The sequence below is a fragment of the Oncorhynchus mykiss genome, chromosome 10, assembly GCF_013265735.2.
Source record: "Oncorhynchus mykiss isolate Arlee chromosome 10, USDA_OmykA_1.1, whole genome shotgun sequence".
Taxonomy (NCBI): Eukaryota; Metazoa; Chordata; class Actinopteri; order Salmoniformes; family Salmonidae; genus Oncorhynchus; species Oncorhynchus mykiss.
In genome coordinates, this window is record NC_048574.1 from 65,919,574 (window position 1) to 65,941,968 (window position 22,395).

A 22,395-nucleotide genomic window follows, 5' to 3' on the forward strand; every position below is an offset into this window, starting at 1 on the left:
ATGCACAACCAAATGCTCTTTTAAGAGCCATTCACATTGAAATAAGAGTATTCTTCCATTTACGTTTCTCTCCTTTTGAGTGCTACTTCTCAGGTGAGGGTGCTGTTCAGTGAAGGGTGATGTCTGTACAAAAACAAAACAGGCTCATTTAAGAGTCACCCATATTGAAAACATGTAGAACAATTAGACACCCTATAACCCACACCTCCATACTCGTGTATCAATCTGATTGATGGATTGTGTTGTGCAGTAAGCAGGCTCAGGTGTATAACTGTGGCTCCTTCCACCTTTATGTAACTACGCTATATTGTTTGTCTTCGTGTGTCTGTGCATGTTTTTCAGTATAAAGTCAGGGATGCAAACTGGTGAGGCCCCAAAAAGGTGACACTTCGTTTGGCACTGAAACATGCCAAAAATCCCTGCTAGGGGGGATAAAAAAAATGAATTAAAATAAATATCAGCTTTAAAATGCTAATTTCTAGTGACTTAAGTGGATCCCTTCTTGAAATGCAGGTTAACTATTTAAACAACAAAGAATATGATCTACATAATCAGTCTGTGTGTAATATAAAAAGTGATTAATGCGAACCTAACTCACAGTGCCGTCATTCAGGGAAAATAAAAAGCATTAAAAAGATATGTATATATATTTTTAAAAATTGGCCTTGCCTGTTTTGCATGTTATTTTGCCATTAATACAGTGGGGAGAACAAGTATTTGATACACTGCCGATTTTGCAGGTTTTCCTACTTACAAAGCATGTAGAGGTCTGTCATTTTTATCATAGGTACACTTCAACTGCGAGAGACGGAATCTACAATTTTTTTCTCCAGAAAATCACATTGTATGATTTTTAAGTAATTAATTTGCATTTTATTGCATGACATAAGTATTTGATACATCAGAAAAGCAGAACTTAATATTTGGTACAGAAACAATTACTGTTGTTTGCAATTACAGAGATCATATGTTTCCTGTAGTTCTTGACCAAGTTTGCACACACTGCAGCAGGGATCTTGGCCCAGTCCTCCATACAGACCTTCTCCAGATCCTTCAGGTTTCTGGGCTTTTGCTGGGCAATATGGACTTTCAGCTTCATCCAAAGATGTTCTATTGGGTTCAGGTCTGGAGACTGGCTAGGCCACTCCAGGATCTTGAGATGCTTCTTAGTTGCCCTGGCTGTGTGCAAATTAATTACTTAAAAATCATACAATGTGATTTTCTGGATTTTTGTTTTAGATTCCGTCTCTCACAGTTGAAGTGTACCTATGATAAAAATTACAGACCTCTACATGCTTTGTAAGTAGGAAAACCTGCAAAATCGGCAGTGTATCAAATACTTGTTCTCCCCACTGTATTAATGCCAAATCAATCGCTACTGAACTCACAACTAAAAAATATTAGGAAAGCAATCTAATGTTATTTGTTGCCTAGACTTTACTGCAAATGACACTCAAGTCCAGAGAAAAAAACAATACACTAATATTGCAGTTAGCCATGACAGCCTTTATAATAGAACGCTTGAGACCATACAAACATAAATATTGCACTTGGGGGAAAAAAATATTTTAAAGTAGAAATAGAATGAAACAAACAGGCATTCTATTTCTGCTCTGTTATATTGACCACTGTAGTAGACATCAATCAAGTGCAAAAGGCTATGTGTGCAAAAATAACATTCACTGAGTAAAAACTAAAAGAATCCCCCCTCACTCACACACACAAGTTCAACACAACAAAAGCAATAGCTTTGAGCTACACTAAACGTTATTACATTTTACACTTTCTGCCTGTGGACTGTTCTTCAATGTTCTACAATCTGTTCAACAATGTGCCAGCAGCAGGGCATGGCATAACTGATCTCTCAGGCAGAGAGTACACCTGGCATACCCCTTTAAATCTACAGTATTGAAAAAAGTTAGAAAGAGGAAAAGTGTGTGGTGTTCCTTTCATCTCTATAGTGGCATCCACATATACATATGTATATGTACAGTGGGGCAAAAAAGTATTTAGTCAGCCACCAATTGTGCAAGTTCTCCCACTTAAAAAGATGAGAGAGGCCTGTAATTTTCATCATAGGTACACTTCAACTATGACAGACATTAATTGAGGGACAATAATCCAGAAAATCACATTGTAGGATTTTTTATGAATTTATTTGCAAATTATGGTGGAAAATAAGTATTTGGTCACCTACAAACAAGCAAGATTTCTGGCTCTCACAGACCTGTAACTTCTTCTTAAAAGGCTCCTCTGTCCTCCACTCGTTACCTGTATTAATGGCACCTGTTTGAACTTGTTATCAGTATAAAAGACACCTGTCCACAACCTCAAACAGTCACACTCAACTCCACTATGGCCAAGACTAAAGAGCTGTCAAAGGACACCAGAAACAAAATTGTAGACCGGCATCAGGCTGGGAAGACTGAATCTGCAATAGGTAAGCAGCTTGGTTTGAAGAAATCAACTGTTGGAGCAATTATTAGGAAATGGAAGACATACAAGACCACTGATAATCTCCCTCGATCTGGGGCTCCACGCAAGATCTCACACCGTGGGGTCCAAATGATCACAAGAACGGTGAGCAAAAATCCCAGAACCACACGGGGGGAACTAGTGAATGATGTGCAGAGAGCTGGGACCAAAGTAACAAAGCCTACCATCGGTAACATCCTACGCCGCCAGGGACTCAAATCCTGCAGTGCCAGACGTGTCCCCTTGCTTAAGCCAGTACATGTCCAGGCCCGTCTGTGGTTTGCTAGAGAGCATTTGGATGATCCAGAAGAAGATTGGGAGAATGTCATATGGTCAGATGAAACCAAAATAGAACTTTTTGGTAAAAACTCTACTCGTCGTGTTTGGAGGACAAAGAATGCTGAGTTGCATCCAAAGAACACCATACCTACTATGAAGCATGGGGGTGGAAACATCATGCTTTGGGGCTTTTTTTCTGCAAAGGGATCAGGGCGACTGATCCTTGTAAAGGAAAGAATGAATGGGGCCATGTATCGTGAGATTTTGAGTGAAAACCTCCTTCCATCAGCAAGGGCATTGAAGAGGATGGCTGGGTCTTTCAGAACATCTTTGGAGGGAGTTGAAAGTCCGTGTTGCCCAGCAACAGCCCCAAAGCATCACTGCTCTAGAGGAAATCTGCATGGAGGAATGAAATGAAGTGTACCTATGATGAAAATTACAGGCCTCATCTTTTTAAGTGGGAGAATTTGCACAATTGGTGGCTGACTAAATACTTTTTTGCCCCACTGTATATACTTTACTCTATATCATCTACTGCATCTTTATGTAATACATGTATCACTAGCCACTTTAAACTATGCCTTTGTTTACATACCCTACATTACTCATCTCATATGTATATACTGTACTCGATACCATCTACTGCATCTTGCCTATGCCGTTCTGTACCATCACACATTCATCAAATCAAATGTATTCGTCACATACACATGGTTAGCATATCTTTATGTACATATTCTTTATCCCTTTACACATGTGTGTATAAGGTAGTAGTTTTGGAATTGTTAGATTAGATTACTCGTTGGTTATCACTGCATTGTCGGAACTAGAAGCACAAGCATTTCGCTACACTCGCATTAACATCTGCTAACAATGTGTTCGTGACAAATGAAATTTGATTTGGTATCCAGCTTAAGCCAGGCCCAGCTCCAATTCATCCCTGAATCCACTTTTAACAAGCAACACCTCCTTTTCATCGAATTATCTCATTCTGAAAATGAACCACATAAAGTTAATGTATAGGGAAAACATTAGTTCAAAGATAGTAATGTTCGTTAGTTCGCGAGCTAGCAGATAATTCGATCCAGCTAGCAAGAGATACTTAATAACAATGCTAACAATTCTTGTTCTACCACACTTGCTCCCTCACCTCAAACTTTCCAAATGCTTGTTGTTTTTCGGTTACAGCTCATGAAGTACACTTCATCACCTTCTCACCCCCGCAGTCAGGCTTCTCACCTACCACGTCGTTGTCGTTCAGTGGACGCGCTGCTGTAGCATTCTAGTGCGGGCGCTGATGCTAGCAAGTTGGTTGTCTCTTCTCTTTAGTCGTGTGCTGCATTCGGTTGTTATGTGAACGATTGGCTGAGCCTTGGATACAGCTAGTATTGCGCCAAACGTGCATCACCCCCCTCCTTACAAACTTTTGTCATTGGATCTACACGAATCACGTAGGTTACCTATTTTGGATTCAAAATGGTGAATTTTGTCGAAAGGTGACTAGTTTGCATCCCTGATAAAGTACTCTGCAGCCACCTGGACACCAGGTGAAACCACTGAACACTATCTTTAACTACATTATTTCCTCAATAACTACCATATTTTCTCTCCTCCCTTCTCCCTAAATCCTCTAGGTTATCAAATTAAATCAAATGTTATTGGTCACATACACTGTTTTAGAAGATGTTATTGCGTGTGTAGCAAAATGATTGTGTTCCTAGCTCCAACAGTGCAGTAGTATCTAATAATTCACAACAATACACACAAATCTAGGATGAGCAATGTCTGAGTGGCATTGACTAGAATACAGTAGAAGATAATACTATATATATATATATATATATATATATATATATATATATATATATATATATATATATATATATATATATATACACAGTGCCTTGCGAAAGTATTCGGCCCCCTTGAACCTTGCGACCTTTTGCCACATTTCAGGCTTCAAACATAAAGATATAAAACTATTTTTTGTGAAGAATCAACAACAAGTGGGACACAATCATGAAGTGGAACGACATTTATTGGATATTTCAAACTTTTTTAACAAATCAAAAACTGAAAAATTGGGCGTGTGTATATATATACATATATATATATATACATATATATATACATATATATATATACATATACATGAAATGAGTGAAGCAGTATGTAAACATTATTAAAGTGGCCAGTGATTCCATGTCTATGTATATAGGGCAGCAGCCTCTACGGTGCAGGGTTGAGTAACCTGGGTGGTACTGTAGCCAGCTAGTGATGACTATTTAACAGTCTGATGGCATTGAGATAGAAACTGTTTTTCAGTCTCTCGGTCCCAGCTTTGATGCACCTGCACTGACCTCGCCTTCTGAATGATAGCGTGGTGAACAGGCCGTGGCTCAGAAAAACTATATATTTCAGCTATGTCGGTGAACCCCCCCCCCCCCCCTGCATCTGAACTGGCTGACATAGAGGGCATGACCGACTTGGTCGGATCAACAGGAAGTGATTTATTATTAACTGAGATACAGATAGAGATGTAGTTGTCCCAGAGTTAATGATCCAAGGTCAGTTTTGCATTTCACCACCTGATGATTATGATGACTGACAATGTTAGAATAAAAAGAAAACAAGGCTTAATCGTTCTCTCGTCTGCAGGTATGTTTTGATGTGAGAAAGGATGCCAACCCCCAGTCCCGTCATCGCTATCTCACCCGCTACTAAGACGGCCGACTGGGGTTCCAAGGCTGTAAGGAGACACCGCTAGAGACACTATTATGTAATTGTGATGAACTGAGAGAATATTAGGGTAGCACTGTGATTCATTAATCATATGCTGATTTCCCTGCTCCTCTGTTCTTACCTCTTTCCCTTTCAGTGTTTTACACCTTTTCACACCTCTCTACCTACCTCGTCTTTCTTCCTCTGTTTTTATCATGCACACCAGATGTGCATTGAAGTACAGATTGAACTTGTATCTATAATATCATATTACAATTATAATATTTCTAATGCATGTATTATGTATTTATAACACTTGGAAAATGAACTTCTTTCAATGAAGCGTTTCACATTCTCTACTGGTTGAAATGAAGTCTCTGATTTGATGAAATACTACACCTATCCTGTGTCCTCAGATCAATGCAGATGAAGGGAATTAGATATTGAGATGAACGGGTTTTAGAGTATTTACATGATGCATAGGAAGTATAGTGTACTGGGTTTTAAATTCTGTTTCTGTATATATGTATTGCAAATCAGCCTTTAATTACTTAAATCATGTTTCTAGTCTATTGCATAGTTACAATGTGTAACCAGGTCACAGTTGCAAAGAGAACTTGTTCTCAACTGGCCTGCCTGGTTAAATAAAGGTGAAATAAAAAAATAAAAAACATTGATGTCCCAGGACCAGGAGCGGTAAACACTGTTGAAGAGTATAATTGTAATACATACATGCAGACACAGCATCATTCAAAGAATGGAGTTTGATACTCCTGGTATTGGATATGACTTAAAAAGAATGTCTCACAGACATTCATACCTGAACTGCACCTCAATTTGCCAATGTAGAGTGTATAATCAGTGAATACAACAGGCTATGATGGCTGAGGTTTATAGCTAGGTTCTGAACTAATATTTATACCAAACGTTTTAGGGTCCATACACAGATCGGCTACATAGCTAGCTACATCCATTATGTAGCTAGCTATGTAGCCGATAACGTCGTTATAATTACTTACACTTGCTTCCATCCTAGTACATCAAGTGCACTATTAGCCTACCTCTGCCCAATCAAAAGGGAGAGGCGAAGGGATGTTGAGAGGAGAACCCTCAGATACAGACACTAGATACAGACACCATCAGTCCAGTAAAATACAAATAAAAAGCAAATTATTCAAATGTATGCTCACTCAGCTGTGCCTCACAAGTAATACAACAATGGATCTATTACCAGTGTGATCATATAGCCTACTTCAAATTTTGAAATATATATTTTGGCCTGAACAACAATGCATTGGCATTGGCAATTCAAGCAAAGCCAATATGCAGTGATAATGTATTGGATATATAGCTTACTGCACAACCTCATTGCTACAGTACTGTTTTTAATTGGTTAATGTTGCATATGCTTACAGTTTGTAAAAAAAAAAATCTGAGTGGTAGATCTCGGCTTGCATTTTGACTCAGAAAGTGATCTTGACGCAGAAAGGATGGTGACCACTGTTCCAGAGTTTTCCCTGTTAACACTATCAACGTTTCCCTTTACAAAGCATGATTAGCCAATTTCAATGCAACATACCGAAACAAAACAAACTATGATCAAATAACCACAGTAGCCTACTTGGCCACTGTTAAAACTGTAACTTAAAGCGGTTACAGCCTCAGTGTTCACAGTAAACTTGCGCTGGAAGTTGCACAGAATTTTCACAACGTTCAAGTTTGTGCTCACCAGACCTGAAATTTGCTCAGTGACTAAAAATATTAGAGGGAACATTGCTTATAAACACACACACACACGAACAAACACATGCAAAACACACTCACGCACACACCCACACACTGTTTAGGGAAACTTCAGCCAAACCACAGTTATTACTCTACCTCCCATATCATTTCCATCAATAAAATCACACAATTTATTCAGAGCCTAGAAGAAAATAGAAAAAGCATCATTGCCATCTGCAGCACAAAAAAAGCCACTCCGCTGGCCAGCACAGTTTAAGCTCTCCACTAGCTAGCACAGTTTAAGCTCCACTGGCCAGCACAGTTTAAGCTATCCACTAGCTAGCAAGGTTTAAGCTCCACTGGCCAGCACGGTTTAAGCTCTCCACTGGCCAGCACTGTTTAAGCTCTCCACTGGCCAGCACTGTTTAAGCTCTCCACTGGCCAGCACGGTTTAAGCTCTCCACTAGCTAGCACAGTTTAAACTCTCCACTGGCCAGCACTGTTTAAGCTCTCCACTGGCCAGCACGGTTTAAGCTCTCCACTAGCTAGCACAGTTTAAACTCTCCACTGGCCAGCACAGTTTAAGCTCTCCACTGGCCAGCACGGTTTAAGCTCTCCACTAGCTAGCACGGTTTAAGCTCTCCACTGGCCAGCACGGTTTAAGCTCTCCACTAGCTAGCACAGTTTAAGCTCCACTGGCCAGCACAGTTTAAGCTCTCCACTAGCTAGCACAGTTTAAGCTCCACTGGCCAGCACAGTTTAAGCTCCCCACTAGCTAGCACAGTTTAAGCTCCACTGGCCAGCACGGTTTAAGCTCTCCACTGGCCAGCACGGTTTAAGCTCTCCACTGGCCAGCACGGTTTAAGCTCTCCACTGGCCAGCACGGTTTAAGCTCTCCACTGGCCAGCACAGTTTAAGCTCTCCACTGGCCAGCACAGTTTAAGCTCCCCACTGGCCAGCACAGTCCAAGCTCTCCACTGGCCAGCATGGCCAGCACAGTCCACACTCTCCACTCACCAGCACAATCCAAGCTCTCCACTGGCCAGCACAGTCCAAGCTCTCCACTGGCCAGCTCAGTTCAAACTCTCCACTGGGGAAAATGGAATAATGGATGCCTTAAACTCCTTATGGCCAATTATGGATGGCTTTATTAAAGGGATACTTCAGGATTTTGGCAATGAAGCCCTTTATCTATACTTCCCCAGAGTCAGATGAACATGTGAATATTTTTATGTCTCATGCATCCCTTTAAGCAGCTCAATTCATGGAAATGGAAGGGAGGATTAGCGATGTGCATAGAGGGGGAGTTGTGTGTGTGTGTGTGTGTGTGCGCGAGTGTGTAGGAAGGAGTCATTTGCAATGCATGTCCATGCAGCCAAGGTCAGAGACTGCCAGCGGGCAAGGGGGAGTCAGCTGAGAATATAGGCCCAATGTGTGTGTGCTATCCAGCGATACAGCTCCCTGCTCTCTCTACATAGGTACCCCCCGCCCGTCATTTATTTATTTCTCTTTATATAATCCCCTCGCCTTGAGTACGCCATGTGCAGATTGTGCGTGTGTCTGTGTTTCTGTCTGTGTGTGTGTGTGTGTGTGTGTGTGTGTTCAAGGCACAGTAGTAGGAGCAAGGGCACACGGTCACTGTGTCTCTGTATGGTGATTATAGTATGATTAAAATGGATATACTGTACATATCCATTATTCAATGCCCTCCGCCTCCACAGACTGCATATTATACAGAACAATGGGACCCCAGTATATGGAGTCAGCTATAATGATATAATAAAATGTAGTGATGACAGCAGTGTCTGTAATATATGAATGAGAGTTTATTGTCCTGTACTAATTGACCCTTCACTAAGTCCCACCCCAGGGGTGAAAGTAGATTTAATGTCTTACCGGTATGTGCGCGCACACATTTTTTTAATGCTACAAAATTACAGGGTACTCTGCTGACACTGACAAACAGATCAATAAAAACAATGTTGTCTGATCCATCTAATAGGCCTACGAAAAGGAGAGACACAAATACAATATGATGTCCATCTAAACTGGACGGGGAAATGATTGTCCAAAACTAAACAAAAGTGGCACTGACCCAATGGCAGACAGTGAATATGCAGACTCAACGGGGATATGGTCGATGTTCTCTGCTGGTGCCAGTAAGATAGGCGACTGTTTGCTTAATTAAGTTAAGAATGTTGATATCTAAAAGATAGACTGGAGTCTTTTCAGTGTCATCTCTTTACAGCAATAGCCATTTGCTTTCCAAACAGTTTTTACGCGATTGTATTTTTAAGTATTGCGATATGCTTGGCTGGGTCTCTCTGCTTTTCACTGACAGTCGCAACTCAACAATCATCTATTTCGTATTTGCAGCGAGCGCTGCCCAAATTGCAAGCCCTTCCGACTGTAAGCTATGCATTTTAAAACAATCCGCAGCTAATTTTTTTAAAGCTAATTATCCTCTATGGCCAAATCATGCTTTCTGTTCTAGTAGCCTATATTGAATTATTTTATTTATTTATGTATAGACAGGAGTTAGCTAATTATACTATATCATTTTGGCAATTTAATTCAATTTACTTTAGGGAAAGCTTCCCCTTGCCTTATGGACACGCCGCCTATGCTTTTTAATGTAGCATAAACACAACCAGTCATGATGTTTTCATCTGATTGTCAAACAATCATTTAACAAAGGCTCTCCTGTTGGCTACCCACGCGCATTCGTCCACTCAGAAAATCATTTCAGCATTCAAACCCCAACAGTGCACTGTGCACCCGCAATTTCATGAATGCAGAGAGGCATCTGTTACAAAACACCTACGTGTATTGTGATGACATTCTGCAATTGTCATTAGGCTCACACTTGAAGCCTGAATTGATGCATGTCCACGCCACTCATCTCCGCCTTGACAAAATTGAAGTGTTCTCCTCAAACCACAACGCAATTTAGATTGCATAACACCCGGTTTCCAGTCAATTCGCTAATTTATCATGCAGCTGACATGCAGTAATGTTAAAAAATGGTGTAATAGTCTATAGGCTTACGTTTTACCGGCACGGCTTACCCCCACTAATTATTTAACCGGGATGCCGTACCGGACCGTCTTACTTTCCCTTCTGTCCACCTCCCTTGGTTACTGTTGAAAACTTGGACAACATTTTCCTGGGAAACCCAATTCCCCCAATAACCACTGGCGAAATCCCTCCACAATGATAACAAACTTTAATACACAATTAAATTAAACAGACTACCCTTTGGTAATCAGGAAACTCTAGGGTATGATGTGATGGACTGTCAACAGCTTCTCGTGAACCTGGTAATATTATGTTTGTAGTGTAGCTAGCCAATGTTTGTAGTCAAAGCTACAATCAATTTGGCGCAAACTAGTGCTCTGAAATCGTATCCTGATGTCAACCTCAGATGGGAGTTAGTATGGCTAACTAAGCTAGCTAACATACATTTCGAGGAAACAAGTTATATTAAGTGGTTAGTTAGGTAGCGTTAGAAATGTTTGGTGGGCAATGAGGTAGCTAGTTAGCTAGCGTTAGCAATGTTTGGTGGTCAATGAGGTGGCTAGCTAGCTAGCGTTAGCAATGTTTGGTGGTCAATGAGACTGCTAACCACCTTAGCTATCAAACAATGTAACAGAAGTATAATTTTGGATTCGAAAAATACACGCTCTGCATTTCAAAAATCACAGTAGCAGGTACTCCCGATGCACTGCTTAATTATTAAGCCGTTTAAAATATATATTTGAATAAAAGTCTTGTTTTCCCACTGGCTTTCATTCATCTCAAACATGAGCTTGTCCGAGTGTATCATACTCAACCATACTGCTATCCATTGGAGCACTGTGATTGGTTGCCCAAAATTCTGAGGAGGGGCTTAGCAAAGGTTAAATTGAGTCGATTATGGTGATACAGTATGTATATAAAGGATATTATGATGATAGTGTTGTTGCTGTTAGGCCAGAAGGTGGCGATGTGACATCAGATATAGACAGAGAGATAGGTCAGAGAGTAGGTCATGTCATGATCTGAATGTGGAGAAGGGAAGTGTGTGGTGTCATTTAGCAAGATTAATGCAGATTGAACAGCGTTGTGACAAAGTGAAATTATCAGGTTTAATTTAGTTCTGATGTGCTGGGACAGACCGACACACACGCACGCACACACACACGCACGCACGCACAGAGCATGAAAAAAGAAGAAGCAAAATGTGCCTTCTCAATGGATCAGTCATTTCACAATGAGCTTTGTTCCAGATAGAAGAACTGCTTTCATCTGATAACAGGCGCTAAGATCTATATTAAGGCATCTTAGAGGAGCACACTTCACACATACCAATGTGTTAGTGCTGAATGTGCCAGGCAGGCTGGCAGGCAGGCAGGGGGAGGCAGACAGGAAGGAAGGCAGAAATGGATGGAGGGAGGGAAGGCAGGCAGGGGGGGAGGCAGACGGGGGCAGGCAGGCCTGCAGCCATATGTGGCGCCACCAGTAGAAGGGCAGGAGGGATTTATTGAAAGCCTGTGGAATCCTGTATCTCCTCTGCACCTAGCAGTAGAGCCTCATTACCAGTCCATCACATGTTTGTCTCTCTCTCTCTCTCTTTCTCTATCTCTTCTGGAATGAAGAGGCGATTGTGAAAAATCAGAGCTGCCCCATTTTGTGTAGCTCACCCACTCTTTAGTTTTTTTTCAAACAGAGGTAAAGTAGGAAATCAGCAGAGCCGGAGCAAGTTTTTATGTTTTCTTTTTTTTCTTCCCTTCACTCCTCTGACAGTCGAGTACAAATCCACAAAATGTCCTGACTTGATGTGGAAGTTGGTGGTCCTTCTAGTTTCACACAGAGAAAAGGCTGTTCACTGACTAATGTATTAAGTCTTGGACATCTTCAGAAGCCGTGGTGTCTGCCATCAGTGCCATGGCACGTGGCAAAGTTTAACATGGACACACTGCCCGTTACATTGTCAGCATCAGGGTCCTCCTCCTTTATGCCTCTTACCCTGACCTCAGATCAGATGCTACGGAGTGTCCCATTCTCCCTCCTCCACAACATACTCACAATAAAGTGCATGTCGTTGGTTATAACAAAGGAAGAGAGCCTTCTCATCCTCAACATTCTCCTGTACATAAGGAACTGTTATTCTAATGAGATATGTGTGTTCTGTAGAATCATTGTAATTAAGTAGAAACCTTGGCCTAAGCTAGTTATTTATATTACATTGTTCCTCCCTGTTGGATATTCTTCTTAACCTCCTAGAGAGACAAGGTTGTGATGAGGAATATGTCCAGGTATTCAGCTCGGTATCACAACGCCCATGAAGAAATACTGATCTCGATATTGATTTTACTTTCTTCCTTGGCTCCTCTTCGTGTTTTTAACTTCTCTTTTCTCAAACCGAAACAAAAACACAGCACCCATAGTTTAAAGAATAAAATGAATAGTCTCGATAGCGAGGGGATTTAAAAGGAGCAAGTCTCACAAACGTTGTCTCCTACGTGATGACACCGTAGGTGAGATAAAAAAATCACTCTTTGATATCTTTGTTTGGAACATGAAAGAGTTCCTTTCAGAACACGTACGTGGCTCACTAAAAGTAATGTACTCAAAGTATGTGTCCTGCTCTGTTCGACCAAGCAATAAGTGAAAATGGAATGGTTGTAGTATTGTGTCTGCTGATACAAATGAACATGCCTTCAATACAGTACGTGCTCGACTTTCATAGTGCGATTATGATTACGATTAAGTCATTCCACCAGAACTTTTCATATGAGTCAACCTCGCACAGTGATTTTTCTCAAATAAGCCACTCGAGTCTAAATATATTGGTGCAGTACTAATCTCATTTAAACTGTAATCATTTCAGTGTACCCGCCCCATGTTCACATTACCCAACAGCATTGTGGGTATTATCTTGGTTGAACAGAATCTCTCTCCCATAGCCAAACATGACAGATGGAGGCAGTTTGGGAGAGTGTTACATTTCATGAGCATCATCCTTCTGCATTCATTCCCTTAATGAATCCCAATTTAGCACCGCTTTGACTGGGACACCTGTGGTAATGAGAAACACACACACACACACACACACACACACATTGAAAGTTTAGGATGATGGAGCTGAGATGAGTAAGCAGTGTGGGAGGGTTAAAGGTCTGGTTTATCAGTGCAACAGAATAGAGCCAGGGAGGCCTGGCTGGGAGTCTGGCTGTGTGAGTTGTGCTGGCTGGCTCCAGAGAGGATCCATGGATTCATGCCTGGTAGGGGGTGCATGCTGGGCCTCAGGGCCTATAGGGGAGCATACAAGTCTGGGCAGCCTACTGTGAGCTGCCCTGGGCCAAGTCCTTAGAGTCTGGAGGAGGAGGAGGCAGCAGCAGCCTGGGGGGATAGTCTGGGAACAGGGGGTGGGTTCGTTGGAAGGTAGGAGGGCTGTCGGTCTGCCTTTCTGTCTGTCTGGGTTTAGGATAAGAAGAGGACCATTGAGTGTGGAGAGCTTAGCCTCAGGCTATAGGCAGAGAGGTGGGAGATTTGGATAAAGGGAACCAGGAATGAGAGCTGGTGTTATAGAATTTAAATTAGGTATAGGTTCAGATCCAGGGGTGCACGGCATTGAGCTGTCAGTGTTTTGGGCAAGTTGCGGTGGAGGTGGTGGGAGGTTATTTGGTTGTCCTGGGAAAGGTCTAGATACGAGAAGGGAGGGAGCCACTAGTCAAGGGAAAAAAGCACCCTGACAGCTGGATTTCTGAGTAGGTCGCACAGAATGTGGATAAGCACACGTGCACACACACCCCCACCACCCCTATATTTACCATCTCAGCATTTACACAGTTTAACCCCTGATGATGCCGTTGCCCTTGAAGAGGTGATGATTTGCTTCATTAATAAACCATACTGTATCTCTATGTAAATGGAGGAGGTGTAAAATGCCAACCGCTCCCTGTGACCTGGGATAAAAGTATCTGCTGACTGGGTAAAGCTATGTCTGCGTCCAAAGCGGCAACCTATTCTCTATTCAGTATACTACTTTTGACCAGGACCCTTAGGGGAATAGGGTGCCGTTTGGGACACAAACCAGAGGTAACACCCACTAGATCATCCTGTTCTGCCTTCACGTTAGTGGGGCTTTCATCTATTCTAGGGGCCCTCTACCTACGTACCTCTGTAGATCTGTGAGCGATCGCCAGTCGGAGCCTGGCGCGTTAAAGAGATCAAAAAAAGGTGTTGGTTCAGATGTGTATCTTTAACAGCAAGTGCTTACCTAGGATAGGATAGGAGGAACTCTTATCTCCCCGAGGGATAAAATGGCCTTAGACACACAGTGTAGACCTAGATCACAAAGATATTTTAGGGTGTAAAGAGTGACTAACTGGACAGCTTGCCAGACATCGTGAGGGTTCCTTTAAGCATTCATCGCATACACAGTAATAGCAGCAAGCAAAAAGTCCCTAGCAGAGGAACGAGAGAGTGAGCCAGAGGAGTCGGTCACAGTGAAGAGTAGAGGATGTTACAGCCCAGTGACTGCTGTGCTGCTCCCAATCCCCTATCCTCTATCACCTTCTCACACATTTCACCCCCAACTGGCGACGCAGTCAAGGCATTAAGCCCAGGATTAATTTAGAGGGATATATGAAGAGGGCCTAGCAGAGGAAATTAGCTTCCAAGCTTTCTCACCTCCCCTCCTTGCTGCCTGGCTACGCCACTGTTCTAGTAACTAACTGGGGGAAATGCTGTGCGGCTTGTAGCAGGCTGGAGGGCTGGCTCCAGAGAGGATCCATGGATTCATGCCTGGTAGGGGGTGCATGCTGGGCCTCAGGGCCTATAGGGGTGTGTCATATATTAGGCTGCGTTTACACAGGCAGCCCAATTCTGATCTTTTGACCAATCACATCAGATCTTTCACATCAGATCTTTTTCAGAGTTGATCTGATTGGTCAACAGACCAATTATTTAAACAAATATCAGAATTGGGCTGCCTGTCTGACACATATAAGGTGGTTGATAGGTGTGTGTGTGTGTATGATTGCGTGCACATGCATATCTGGGTACTCACTCATAGGGATCACTTGTGTCAGGGCCCTGGAGCTCTGGAGGGATGGGGATGCGTTTGTAGTACATCTCCCAGTCGAAGGCTCCCCTCATGGCATCCCCAGCCTGGGCTTCATATCCAAAGTGGTTATGGTCGATCACGTCAATCATAGGGCACACAATGGTCTTGGGGTTCTGGGCAATCTGGTCTTTATGGGGGATGGAACAACAGAGAGAAAGAGTGTGAGCATGTATCAATCACCATACCCTGCTGTTTGTAGTTCTCTCTTTCTTTCCTTATTTATCTTCCTTTCTTTCTTCCTTTCCTCCTTCCTTTCCTTCTTCCTTTCTTTCTTTTCTATCTCTTGTTTTTCTCTCTCTCCATTTCTCTGACGTACACATAGGGAGTGGAACCAGGGCAATTGCTTTTGTTCCCTTGGACCTCTCTCCCTCCGTCCCTCCCTCTGTCCCCTTGGACCTCTCTCCCTCCGTCCCTCCCTCTGTCTCTCCCTCCGTCCCTCCCTCCGTCCCTCCCTCCGTCCCTCCCTCTGTTCCCCTGGACCTCTCTCCCTCCGTCCCTCCCTCTGTCTCTCCCTCCGTCCCTCCCTCCGTCCCTCCCTCTGTTCCCTTGGACCTCTCTCCCTCCGTCCCTCCCTCTGTCCCCTTCTACCGCTTCCTCCCTCCTCTCCCCTTATGTGGAGGTCTCTGGGCAGCTCTGCTCCTCCGACAGCGAGTCACTGGACGATTAGAAACAATTACAGCGTTTCAAAGTAGGTTGGCTCCGTGGAGGCCTGAGAGCCAACCTCGACGTGTGTGACTGAGCCGAGCAATGATAAGCCGCCCCAGATCTGTCACACCCCGCCCACCCTACCCACCTCTCTCTTCTGTGGGCTGTGTGTGCTGGACCATGGAGAGAAGGGGAGCAGAGCCCAACACCACAGCACTGAGACTAATGGGGAGTGACTGTACAGTATTGTACATTGACACACCTTACTATCAATACTGTAGCCTGGTCCCAGATCTGTTTGTGGTCCTATGGCTGTTGCCATGGGGCTCAGTACTGGTAGCCTGGTCCCAGATCTGTTTATGGCCAACTGCTATAAAATCATTGTCATGCAGCATGGCGAAGAGAAACACACCTTGAAATGGTGGCTGGTTTCTCACACGGTTAAGATGTCATTTAATTGGCATATGGAAGGCTGTACAAACAGTAACTACCCAGCTATAAGCCCCCCCCCCTGGCCCTGCCAATATAAACATGCAGAAACTATTGACTTGAATCAGTTGGTGTTTATGTGCAGGTCTCTGTAATATTCATCTAGTGTGCTTACTGTGACACCATCCTTTGTTTTATTCCCTCACATTTCCAGCGCTGCTGTTAAGTAGTCAAAACGTGAATACCCATGACACCATCTTACTGGGCCTGCATGGATACATTTCAAACAAAGGAAAGAGAGAACGAGAGAGAGAGCTCCCAATTGTAATGAAATAGAAATGAACAAAAAGGCAAATAACAAGAGGCAAATGGGAAGGGAACTCTCAAGAGCTCATTAAACGAGAAGGGACTGCATTTCAAATGTAGCAGTCAGGTGAAAAAGGAAAAGAGGTAATCCACCCAGTTGCCATGCCCACACTTCCTTATCCTATAGGTTTGTTACACATAGCGAAAGAGCGGTTAATTAAAAAGTTGTTCCGTTCGTTATGTGGGTTATACATTATGTCCTTTGATCAGGGTAAGATCCAGGGTTTGTAGGAGATAGAAGGAGAGAGGAAGCATTAGATTCAGAGAGCAGTGATAAAAACCTGGCCTGTTAATTAGAATGGTGTGGTGTTGGAGTCTTAGATCTGCAGAGAGAGGTAGAGGGAGAGAAAGCGGGAGAGAGAAAGATAGAGATTGAAATAAGAGAGAAAGAAAGAAAGAGACAAAAAGCAAATCCCTGTATTCCACTGATCTGATATCAGAGCCCGGCAGGATGATTGCATGTGTCACCGTGCCTGTGGTTGGCCTGGGGTTCACTGCGGTATCTCCTCCACTCTATTCATACATGCGAGCCCCACAGCACAGCATGGCCTCCCTCCTCTGCTTCACGTCCCACATTACATCAGCCTCCCAAATGGAACCCTATTCTCTTTATAGTACACTACTTTTGACTAGAGCCCATAGGAAAGTAGTGCACCATAAAGGGAATAGGGTGCCATTTGGAACGCATACCTCATCAGCCCCGCTCTGTTCTGCTCTCTGACAGGCAGGCGGCTCCATTCCAACCAATTAAAGAACCCCATACTGCGAGTCCTCTTTCTCAGTTTGCTAGAAGACAATGGGGCCATGTCGTGGAATGGTGGTGGTGGTGTGGCTATTATCTACTATTATTATTATTATCATAGGGACCTGGGCGTACATATCAATCATACCTTTCATGGGAATCCCAGTCCCTATGTGATTGAGTACAGTAATGGCTGTAATCACTTCACATCCATTTATTTTAACTGTGCTGGGAGATGTGCTGTGAGAAGGCTATTATCAGGGTCCCTAGTCTCCCTAATGTTGCAGTAACATGCTGTGCTGGTATGTGAAGAACAGCACACCTGTTCACAGGCTACACGTGATGCGACAGCCCAGGAGGCAGTTTTCCTCTGCTTAGGGTTGCACCCCTGGAGCGGCGCGTCGGGAACGTGCATTGAACATGGATTCAGGCTGCGCCACTCTTTTATCAAACAAACTACAGAAACAGAGAGAGATTTCCTTTGTGAAACTGACAGATATAGAAGTGTGAGATAAGCCACTTTTCTTATGGAGATTTTAACCTTCCTACTCTCTCACACGTTCTCTTTCTCGACCCGTCCCCCTTTCTTTAGGTCTCCTGACCCAAACTTCTCCCCGACGCCACTCTCTTCTTACAGAGAAAAAAGACGACTAAAAGATGCTCCTTCTCCGTCCCACTTTGCTCGACCTCTTCTCCCCCCACTTTCCTTTCCTGCTCACTCCTCTCCTGGCCCAAATCTCTCCCTGTCTAAGCTTTTTTTATTGTTGTTATCACTACCTGCAGCTACGCTCTGAGACTCCGTTCCAGTCGACTCACCGAGCAGGGGGGACTACACTTTGTTTGACTGGTCCACACACACGCACGCACACAGACACACACACATAGACACACACAGACACACACAGACACACACACACACACACACACACACACACACACACACACACACACACACACACACACACACACACACACACACACACACACACACACATACACACACACACACACACACACACACACACACTCACCAAGCAGGGGGGGCAGCCAGTTGACGTTGGCCTCACAGTGAGAGTCCAAGAAGGTGAGGACTTCTCCCTTGGCCACCGAGGCCCCCAGCAGACGGGTACGGATCAGACCCTCCCTCTTCTTGGTCCGAACGATGCGCACCTTGGGGAACCGGGCCATGTACTCCTCCAGACGGCCCTTCAGGTGCTCTGGGAAGGAGAGGAAGAGAGAGAAAAGGTTAGAAATGTGCCGCATGGGAATGAAATCCACCCCCTATACAGTACATTCCTCAAAGATCATCTATTCAAAGAGAGAGAAGGGAGAGTGTTATAAAAGGATATCCACCCCTATACAGTACATTCCTCAAAGATCATCTATTCACCTTTCTGCCACAGAGAAAGAGAGAAGGGAGAGTGTTATAAAAGGATATCCACCCCTATACAGTACATTCCTCAAAGATCATCTATTCACCTTTCTGCCACAGAGAAAGAGAGAAGGGAGAGTGTTATAAAAGGATATCCACCCCTATACAGTACATTCCTCAAAGATCATCTATTCACCTTTCTGCCACAGAGAAAGAGAGAAGGGAGAGTGTTATAAAAGATATCCACCCCTATACAGTACATTCCTCAAAGATCATCTATTCACCTTTCTGCCACAGAGAAAGAGAGAAGGGAGAGTGTTATAAAAGGATATCCACCCCTATACAGTACATTCCTCAAAGATCATCTATTCACCTTTCTGCCACAGAGAAAGAGAGAAGGGAGAGTGTTATAAAAGGATATCCACCCCTATACAGTACATTCCTCAAAGATCATCTATTCACCTTTCTGCCACAGAGAAAGAGAGAAGGGAGAGTGTTATAAAAGATATCCATCCCTATACATTATTTAGTACATGGGTTATGATCACCTCTGTCACACAGAGAGAGAGAGAGAAAGAGAGAGAGAGAGCGAGAGGAGGAGAGAGATTTATAATTATATATATTTTATTTATATTTTTTATTGAACCTTTTATTTAGCTATTCAAGTCAGTTAAGAACAAATTCTCATTTACAATGACGGCCTACCCCCGGACAACCCCAGACGACGCTGGGCCAACTGTGTGCCGCCCAATCACGGCCGGATGTGATACAGCCTGGATTCGAATCAGGGGTAGTAGTGAAGCCTCTTGCACTGAGATTCAGTGCCTTAGACCGCTATAAGAGGATAATGGCATTCCACAAATGTATCCCTATTACGTATACCATGTAGCCATATGCCCATGCCTTATACAGTAGGAGTTAAAATCACAGTTGTGTCACAGAGAGAGAGGAGAAAGGAGAGAGAGGAGAGAGAGAGAGGAGAGAAAGGAGAGAGAGGGAGAGTTGAGGCGAGAAGAGGAGGAGGAGGAGGTGATGATGTTAGCTCCCGGCTGCTCATCAGCTCAAGCTATCTCCAGGCCACTGATGGGGCTGATTATTCTGGATGTGCCTGAGCAGGGTGGGTCACCAATCAGCTAGTCGTGCCAGAGAGACACTTATGTCATCATTACTAGAGACGAGAGGGGATGACACTCTAGGTAGATTACACAGACCAAGGAGGTGTCAGATGGTACATTATGAAATACAGAGGGAGAGAGAGGTAGAGAGAGGGAAAGAGAGAAACAATCAGTGTTGCTCTTTTCCTTGAAACTGGAGGTAATTCGGGGTATTTGAATTGAAAGGAGAGGAGGGAGAGAGAGAGAGAGAGAAAGGGAGAGGAGTGACAGAGAGAAAAGGGCATATAGAAAAGTAAAAGAAAGAAAGAGATGGAAAGAACGAAAGAGGGAGAGAGGGGTAAGAGGGAAAAACAGAAAAGCAAGAGAGAGAAGGGCAGAGTGATGGCAAGATAAAGAGATGGAGAGAGAGAGAGAGAATTTCATCTCTAGTGATGTGTTAATCTAATCTTGCTATTGTTTCACCATTCTCCTGGTCCCATTCAAGGGTATTACCAGTTAACGTCCCTTAAGATTGCCACACTGTTAGCACTTAATTGAATTGTTGAATTGGCCTCGGTTTTTTTATATTACAAGGAGCAGTGGTATAGAGGCCCACCTGATAAACCAAGGAAAATAACATGGCGGCAAGGCTAACCTATATAAGGATTTCATAACCCATACAAGACACATTCATAAGCAGTAAATAAGCATGTCATACCGTAAAAGCTTGTTGTCGGTCAACCTTTGTCACATTGTGTTTGTAATAACTGAAATACAGTTCAATATGATCCTTCTATATACATGCATGCATACAAATAAGAACTGTCACCTTATCAAAAGAATAACAATGAACAAATTCTTGCTGACAACATATATTTCCAGAAATCTAATTTAGAACCTGGGAGACGAAGCAGGGGGATGTGATGGAAAAAAGCATCCCAAATTGACATCCATCCATTCCCCGCCCCACCTCTCTCTCGCTCTGCCCCCTTCTCTCTCTCTCTCTACCCCCTTCTCTCTCTCTCTCTGCCCCCTTCTCTCTCTCTCTGCCCCCTTCTCTCTCTCTCTCTCTCTCTGCCCCCTTCTCTCTCTATCTCTGCCCCCTTCTCTCTCTCTCTGCCCCCTTCTCTCTCTATCTCTCTCTCTGCTCCCTTCTCTCTCTCTCTCTGCCCCATTCTCTCTCTCTCTCTCTCTCTCTCGCTCTCTCTCTCGCTCCCTCTCTCTGCCCCCTTCTCTCTCTCTCTCTCTCTGCCCCCTTCTCTCTCTCTCTCTCTCTCTCTGCCCCTTCACTCTCTCTCTATCGCTCTCTCTCTCGCTCTCTCTCTCTGCCCCCTTCTCTCTCGCTCTCTGCCCCCTTCTCTCTCTCTCTCTCTCTCGCTCTCTCTCTCTGCCCCCTTCTCTCTTTCTCTCTCTCTCTCGCTCTCTGCCCCCTTCTCTCTCTCTCTCGCTCTCTGCCCCCTTCTCTCTCTCTCTCTCTCTCTCTCTGCCCCCTTCTCTCTCGCTCTCTGCCCCTTCTCTCTCTCTCTCTCTCGCTCTCTATCTCTGCCCCCTTCTCTCTCTCTCTCTCTTCCTCTCTCTCTCGCTCTCTGGCCCCTTCTCTCTCTCTCTCGCTCTCTGCCCTCTTCTCTCTCTCTCTCTCTCTCTCTCTGCCCCCTTCTCTCTCTCTCTCTCTCTCTCTCTCTCTCTCTCTCTCGCTCTCTGCCCCCTTCTCTCTCTCTCTCTCTCTCTTCCTCTCTCTCTCTCGCTCTCTCTCTGCCCCCTTCTCTCTGCCCCCTTCTCTCTCTCTCTCGCTCTCTGCCCCCTTCTCTCTCTCTCTCTCTCTCGCTCTCTGCCCCCTTCTCTCTCTCTCTCTCTCTCTGCCCCCTTCTCTCTCTCTCTCGCTCTCTGCCCCCTTCTCTCTCTCTCTCTGTCTCTCACTCTCTCTCTGTTCTCATATAAAGAACTGGTCATTTGTTTGACCCCTTCCTAACAGACGCCAAGATGACCATCAGTATGGTGGCAGTATAGTAGAATAGGAGAACCATCCTTATCTTCCTTCATTGTATTATTTGTTCATTTCCCTGTCGGCGGGAGGTTTTTGTATGCCAACCGTGTCCCCGTTACCGGCATCATTCAAATCCTTTAAAGGTAGCCGTTAATACCTGCATGCTGGGGCTCTATCACACGCCTGCAGCCTCGGTCGCTGTTTGTCCGTGATTAGCTACACCGCTTTGCTTTTGAAACGCTCCGCATCGCACCATACCGCACCCTGTCTGGATTTACACTAAGTAGAGTGTTGAAATGGGAGAGAAAGGGGGAAGGAAGAGGGTTTATTTCAGTCTATAGACAGATGCTGGCTTAGTTAGGCAGCCTAGCGGTTAGCGCGTTGGGCCAGTAACCAAAATGTCGCTGGTTCGAATATCCGAGCCGACAAGGTGTCGATGTGCCCTTGAGC

General features: G+C 44.0%; 1 protein-coding gene across 2 annotated transcripts in view; it reads right to left on the reverse strand.

Moving 5' to 3' along the window:
* Positions 1 to 22,395, reverse strand: part of LOC110534499 (polypeptide N-acetylgalactosaminyltransferase-like 6) — a 256,904-nt gene that overhangs the window by 27,928 nt on the left and 206,581 nt on the right. For both annotated transcript variants that reach the window (XM_036933625.1, XM_036933624.1), the window contains exons 6-7: positions 18,527 to 18,712; positions 15,257 to 15,440 (exon numbers count right to left, since the gene is read on the reverse strand). In XM_036933625.1, the coding sequence (XP_036789520.1) occupies positions 15,257 to 15,440; positions 18,527 to 18,712 (370 nt within the window). The remainder of the gene's footprint in view (positions 1 to 15,256; positions 15,441 to 18,526; positions 18,713 to 22,395) is intronic.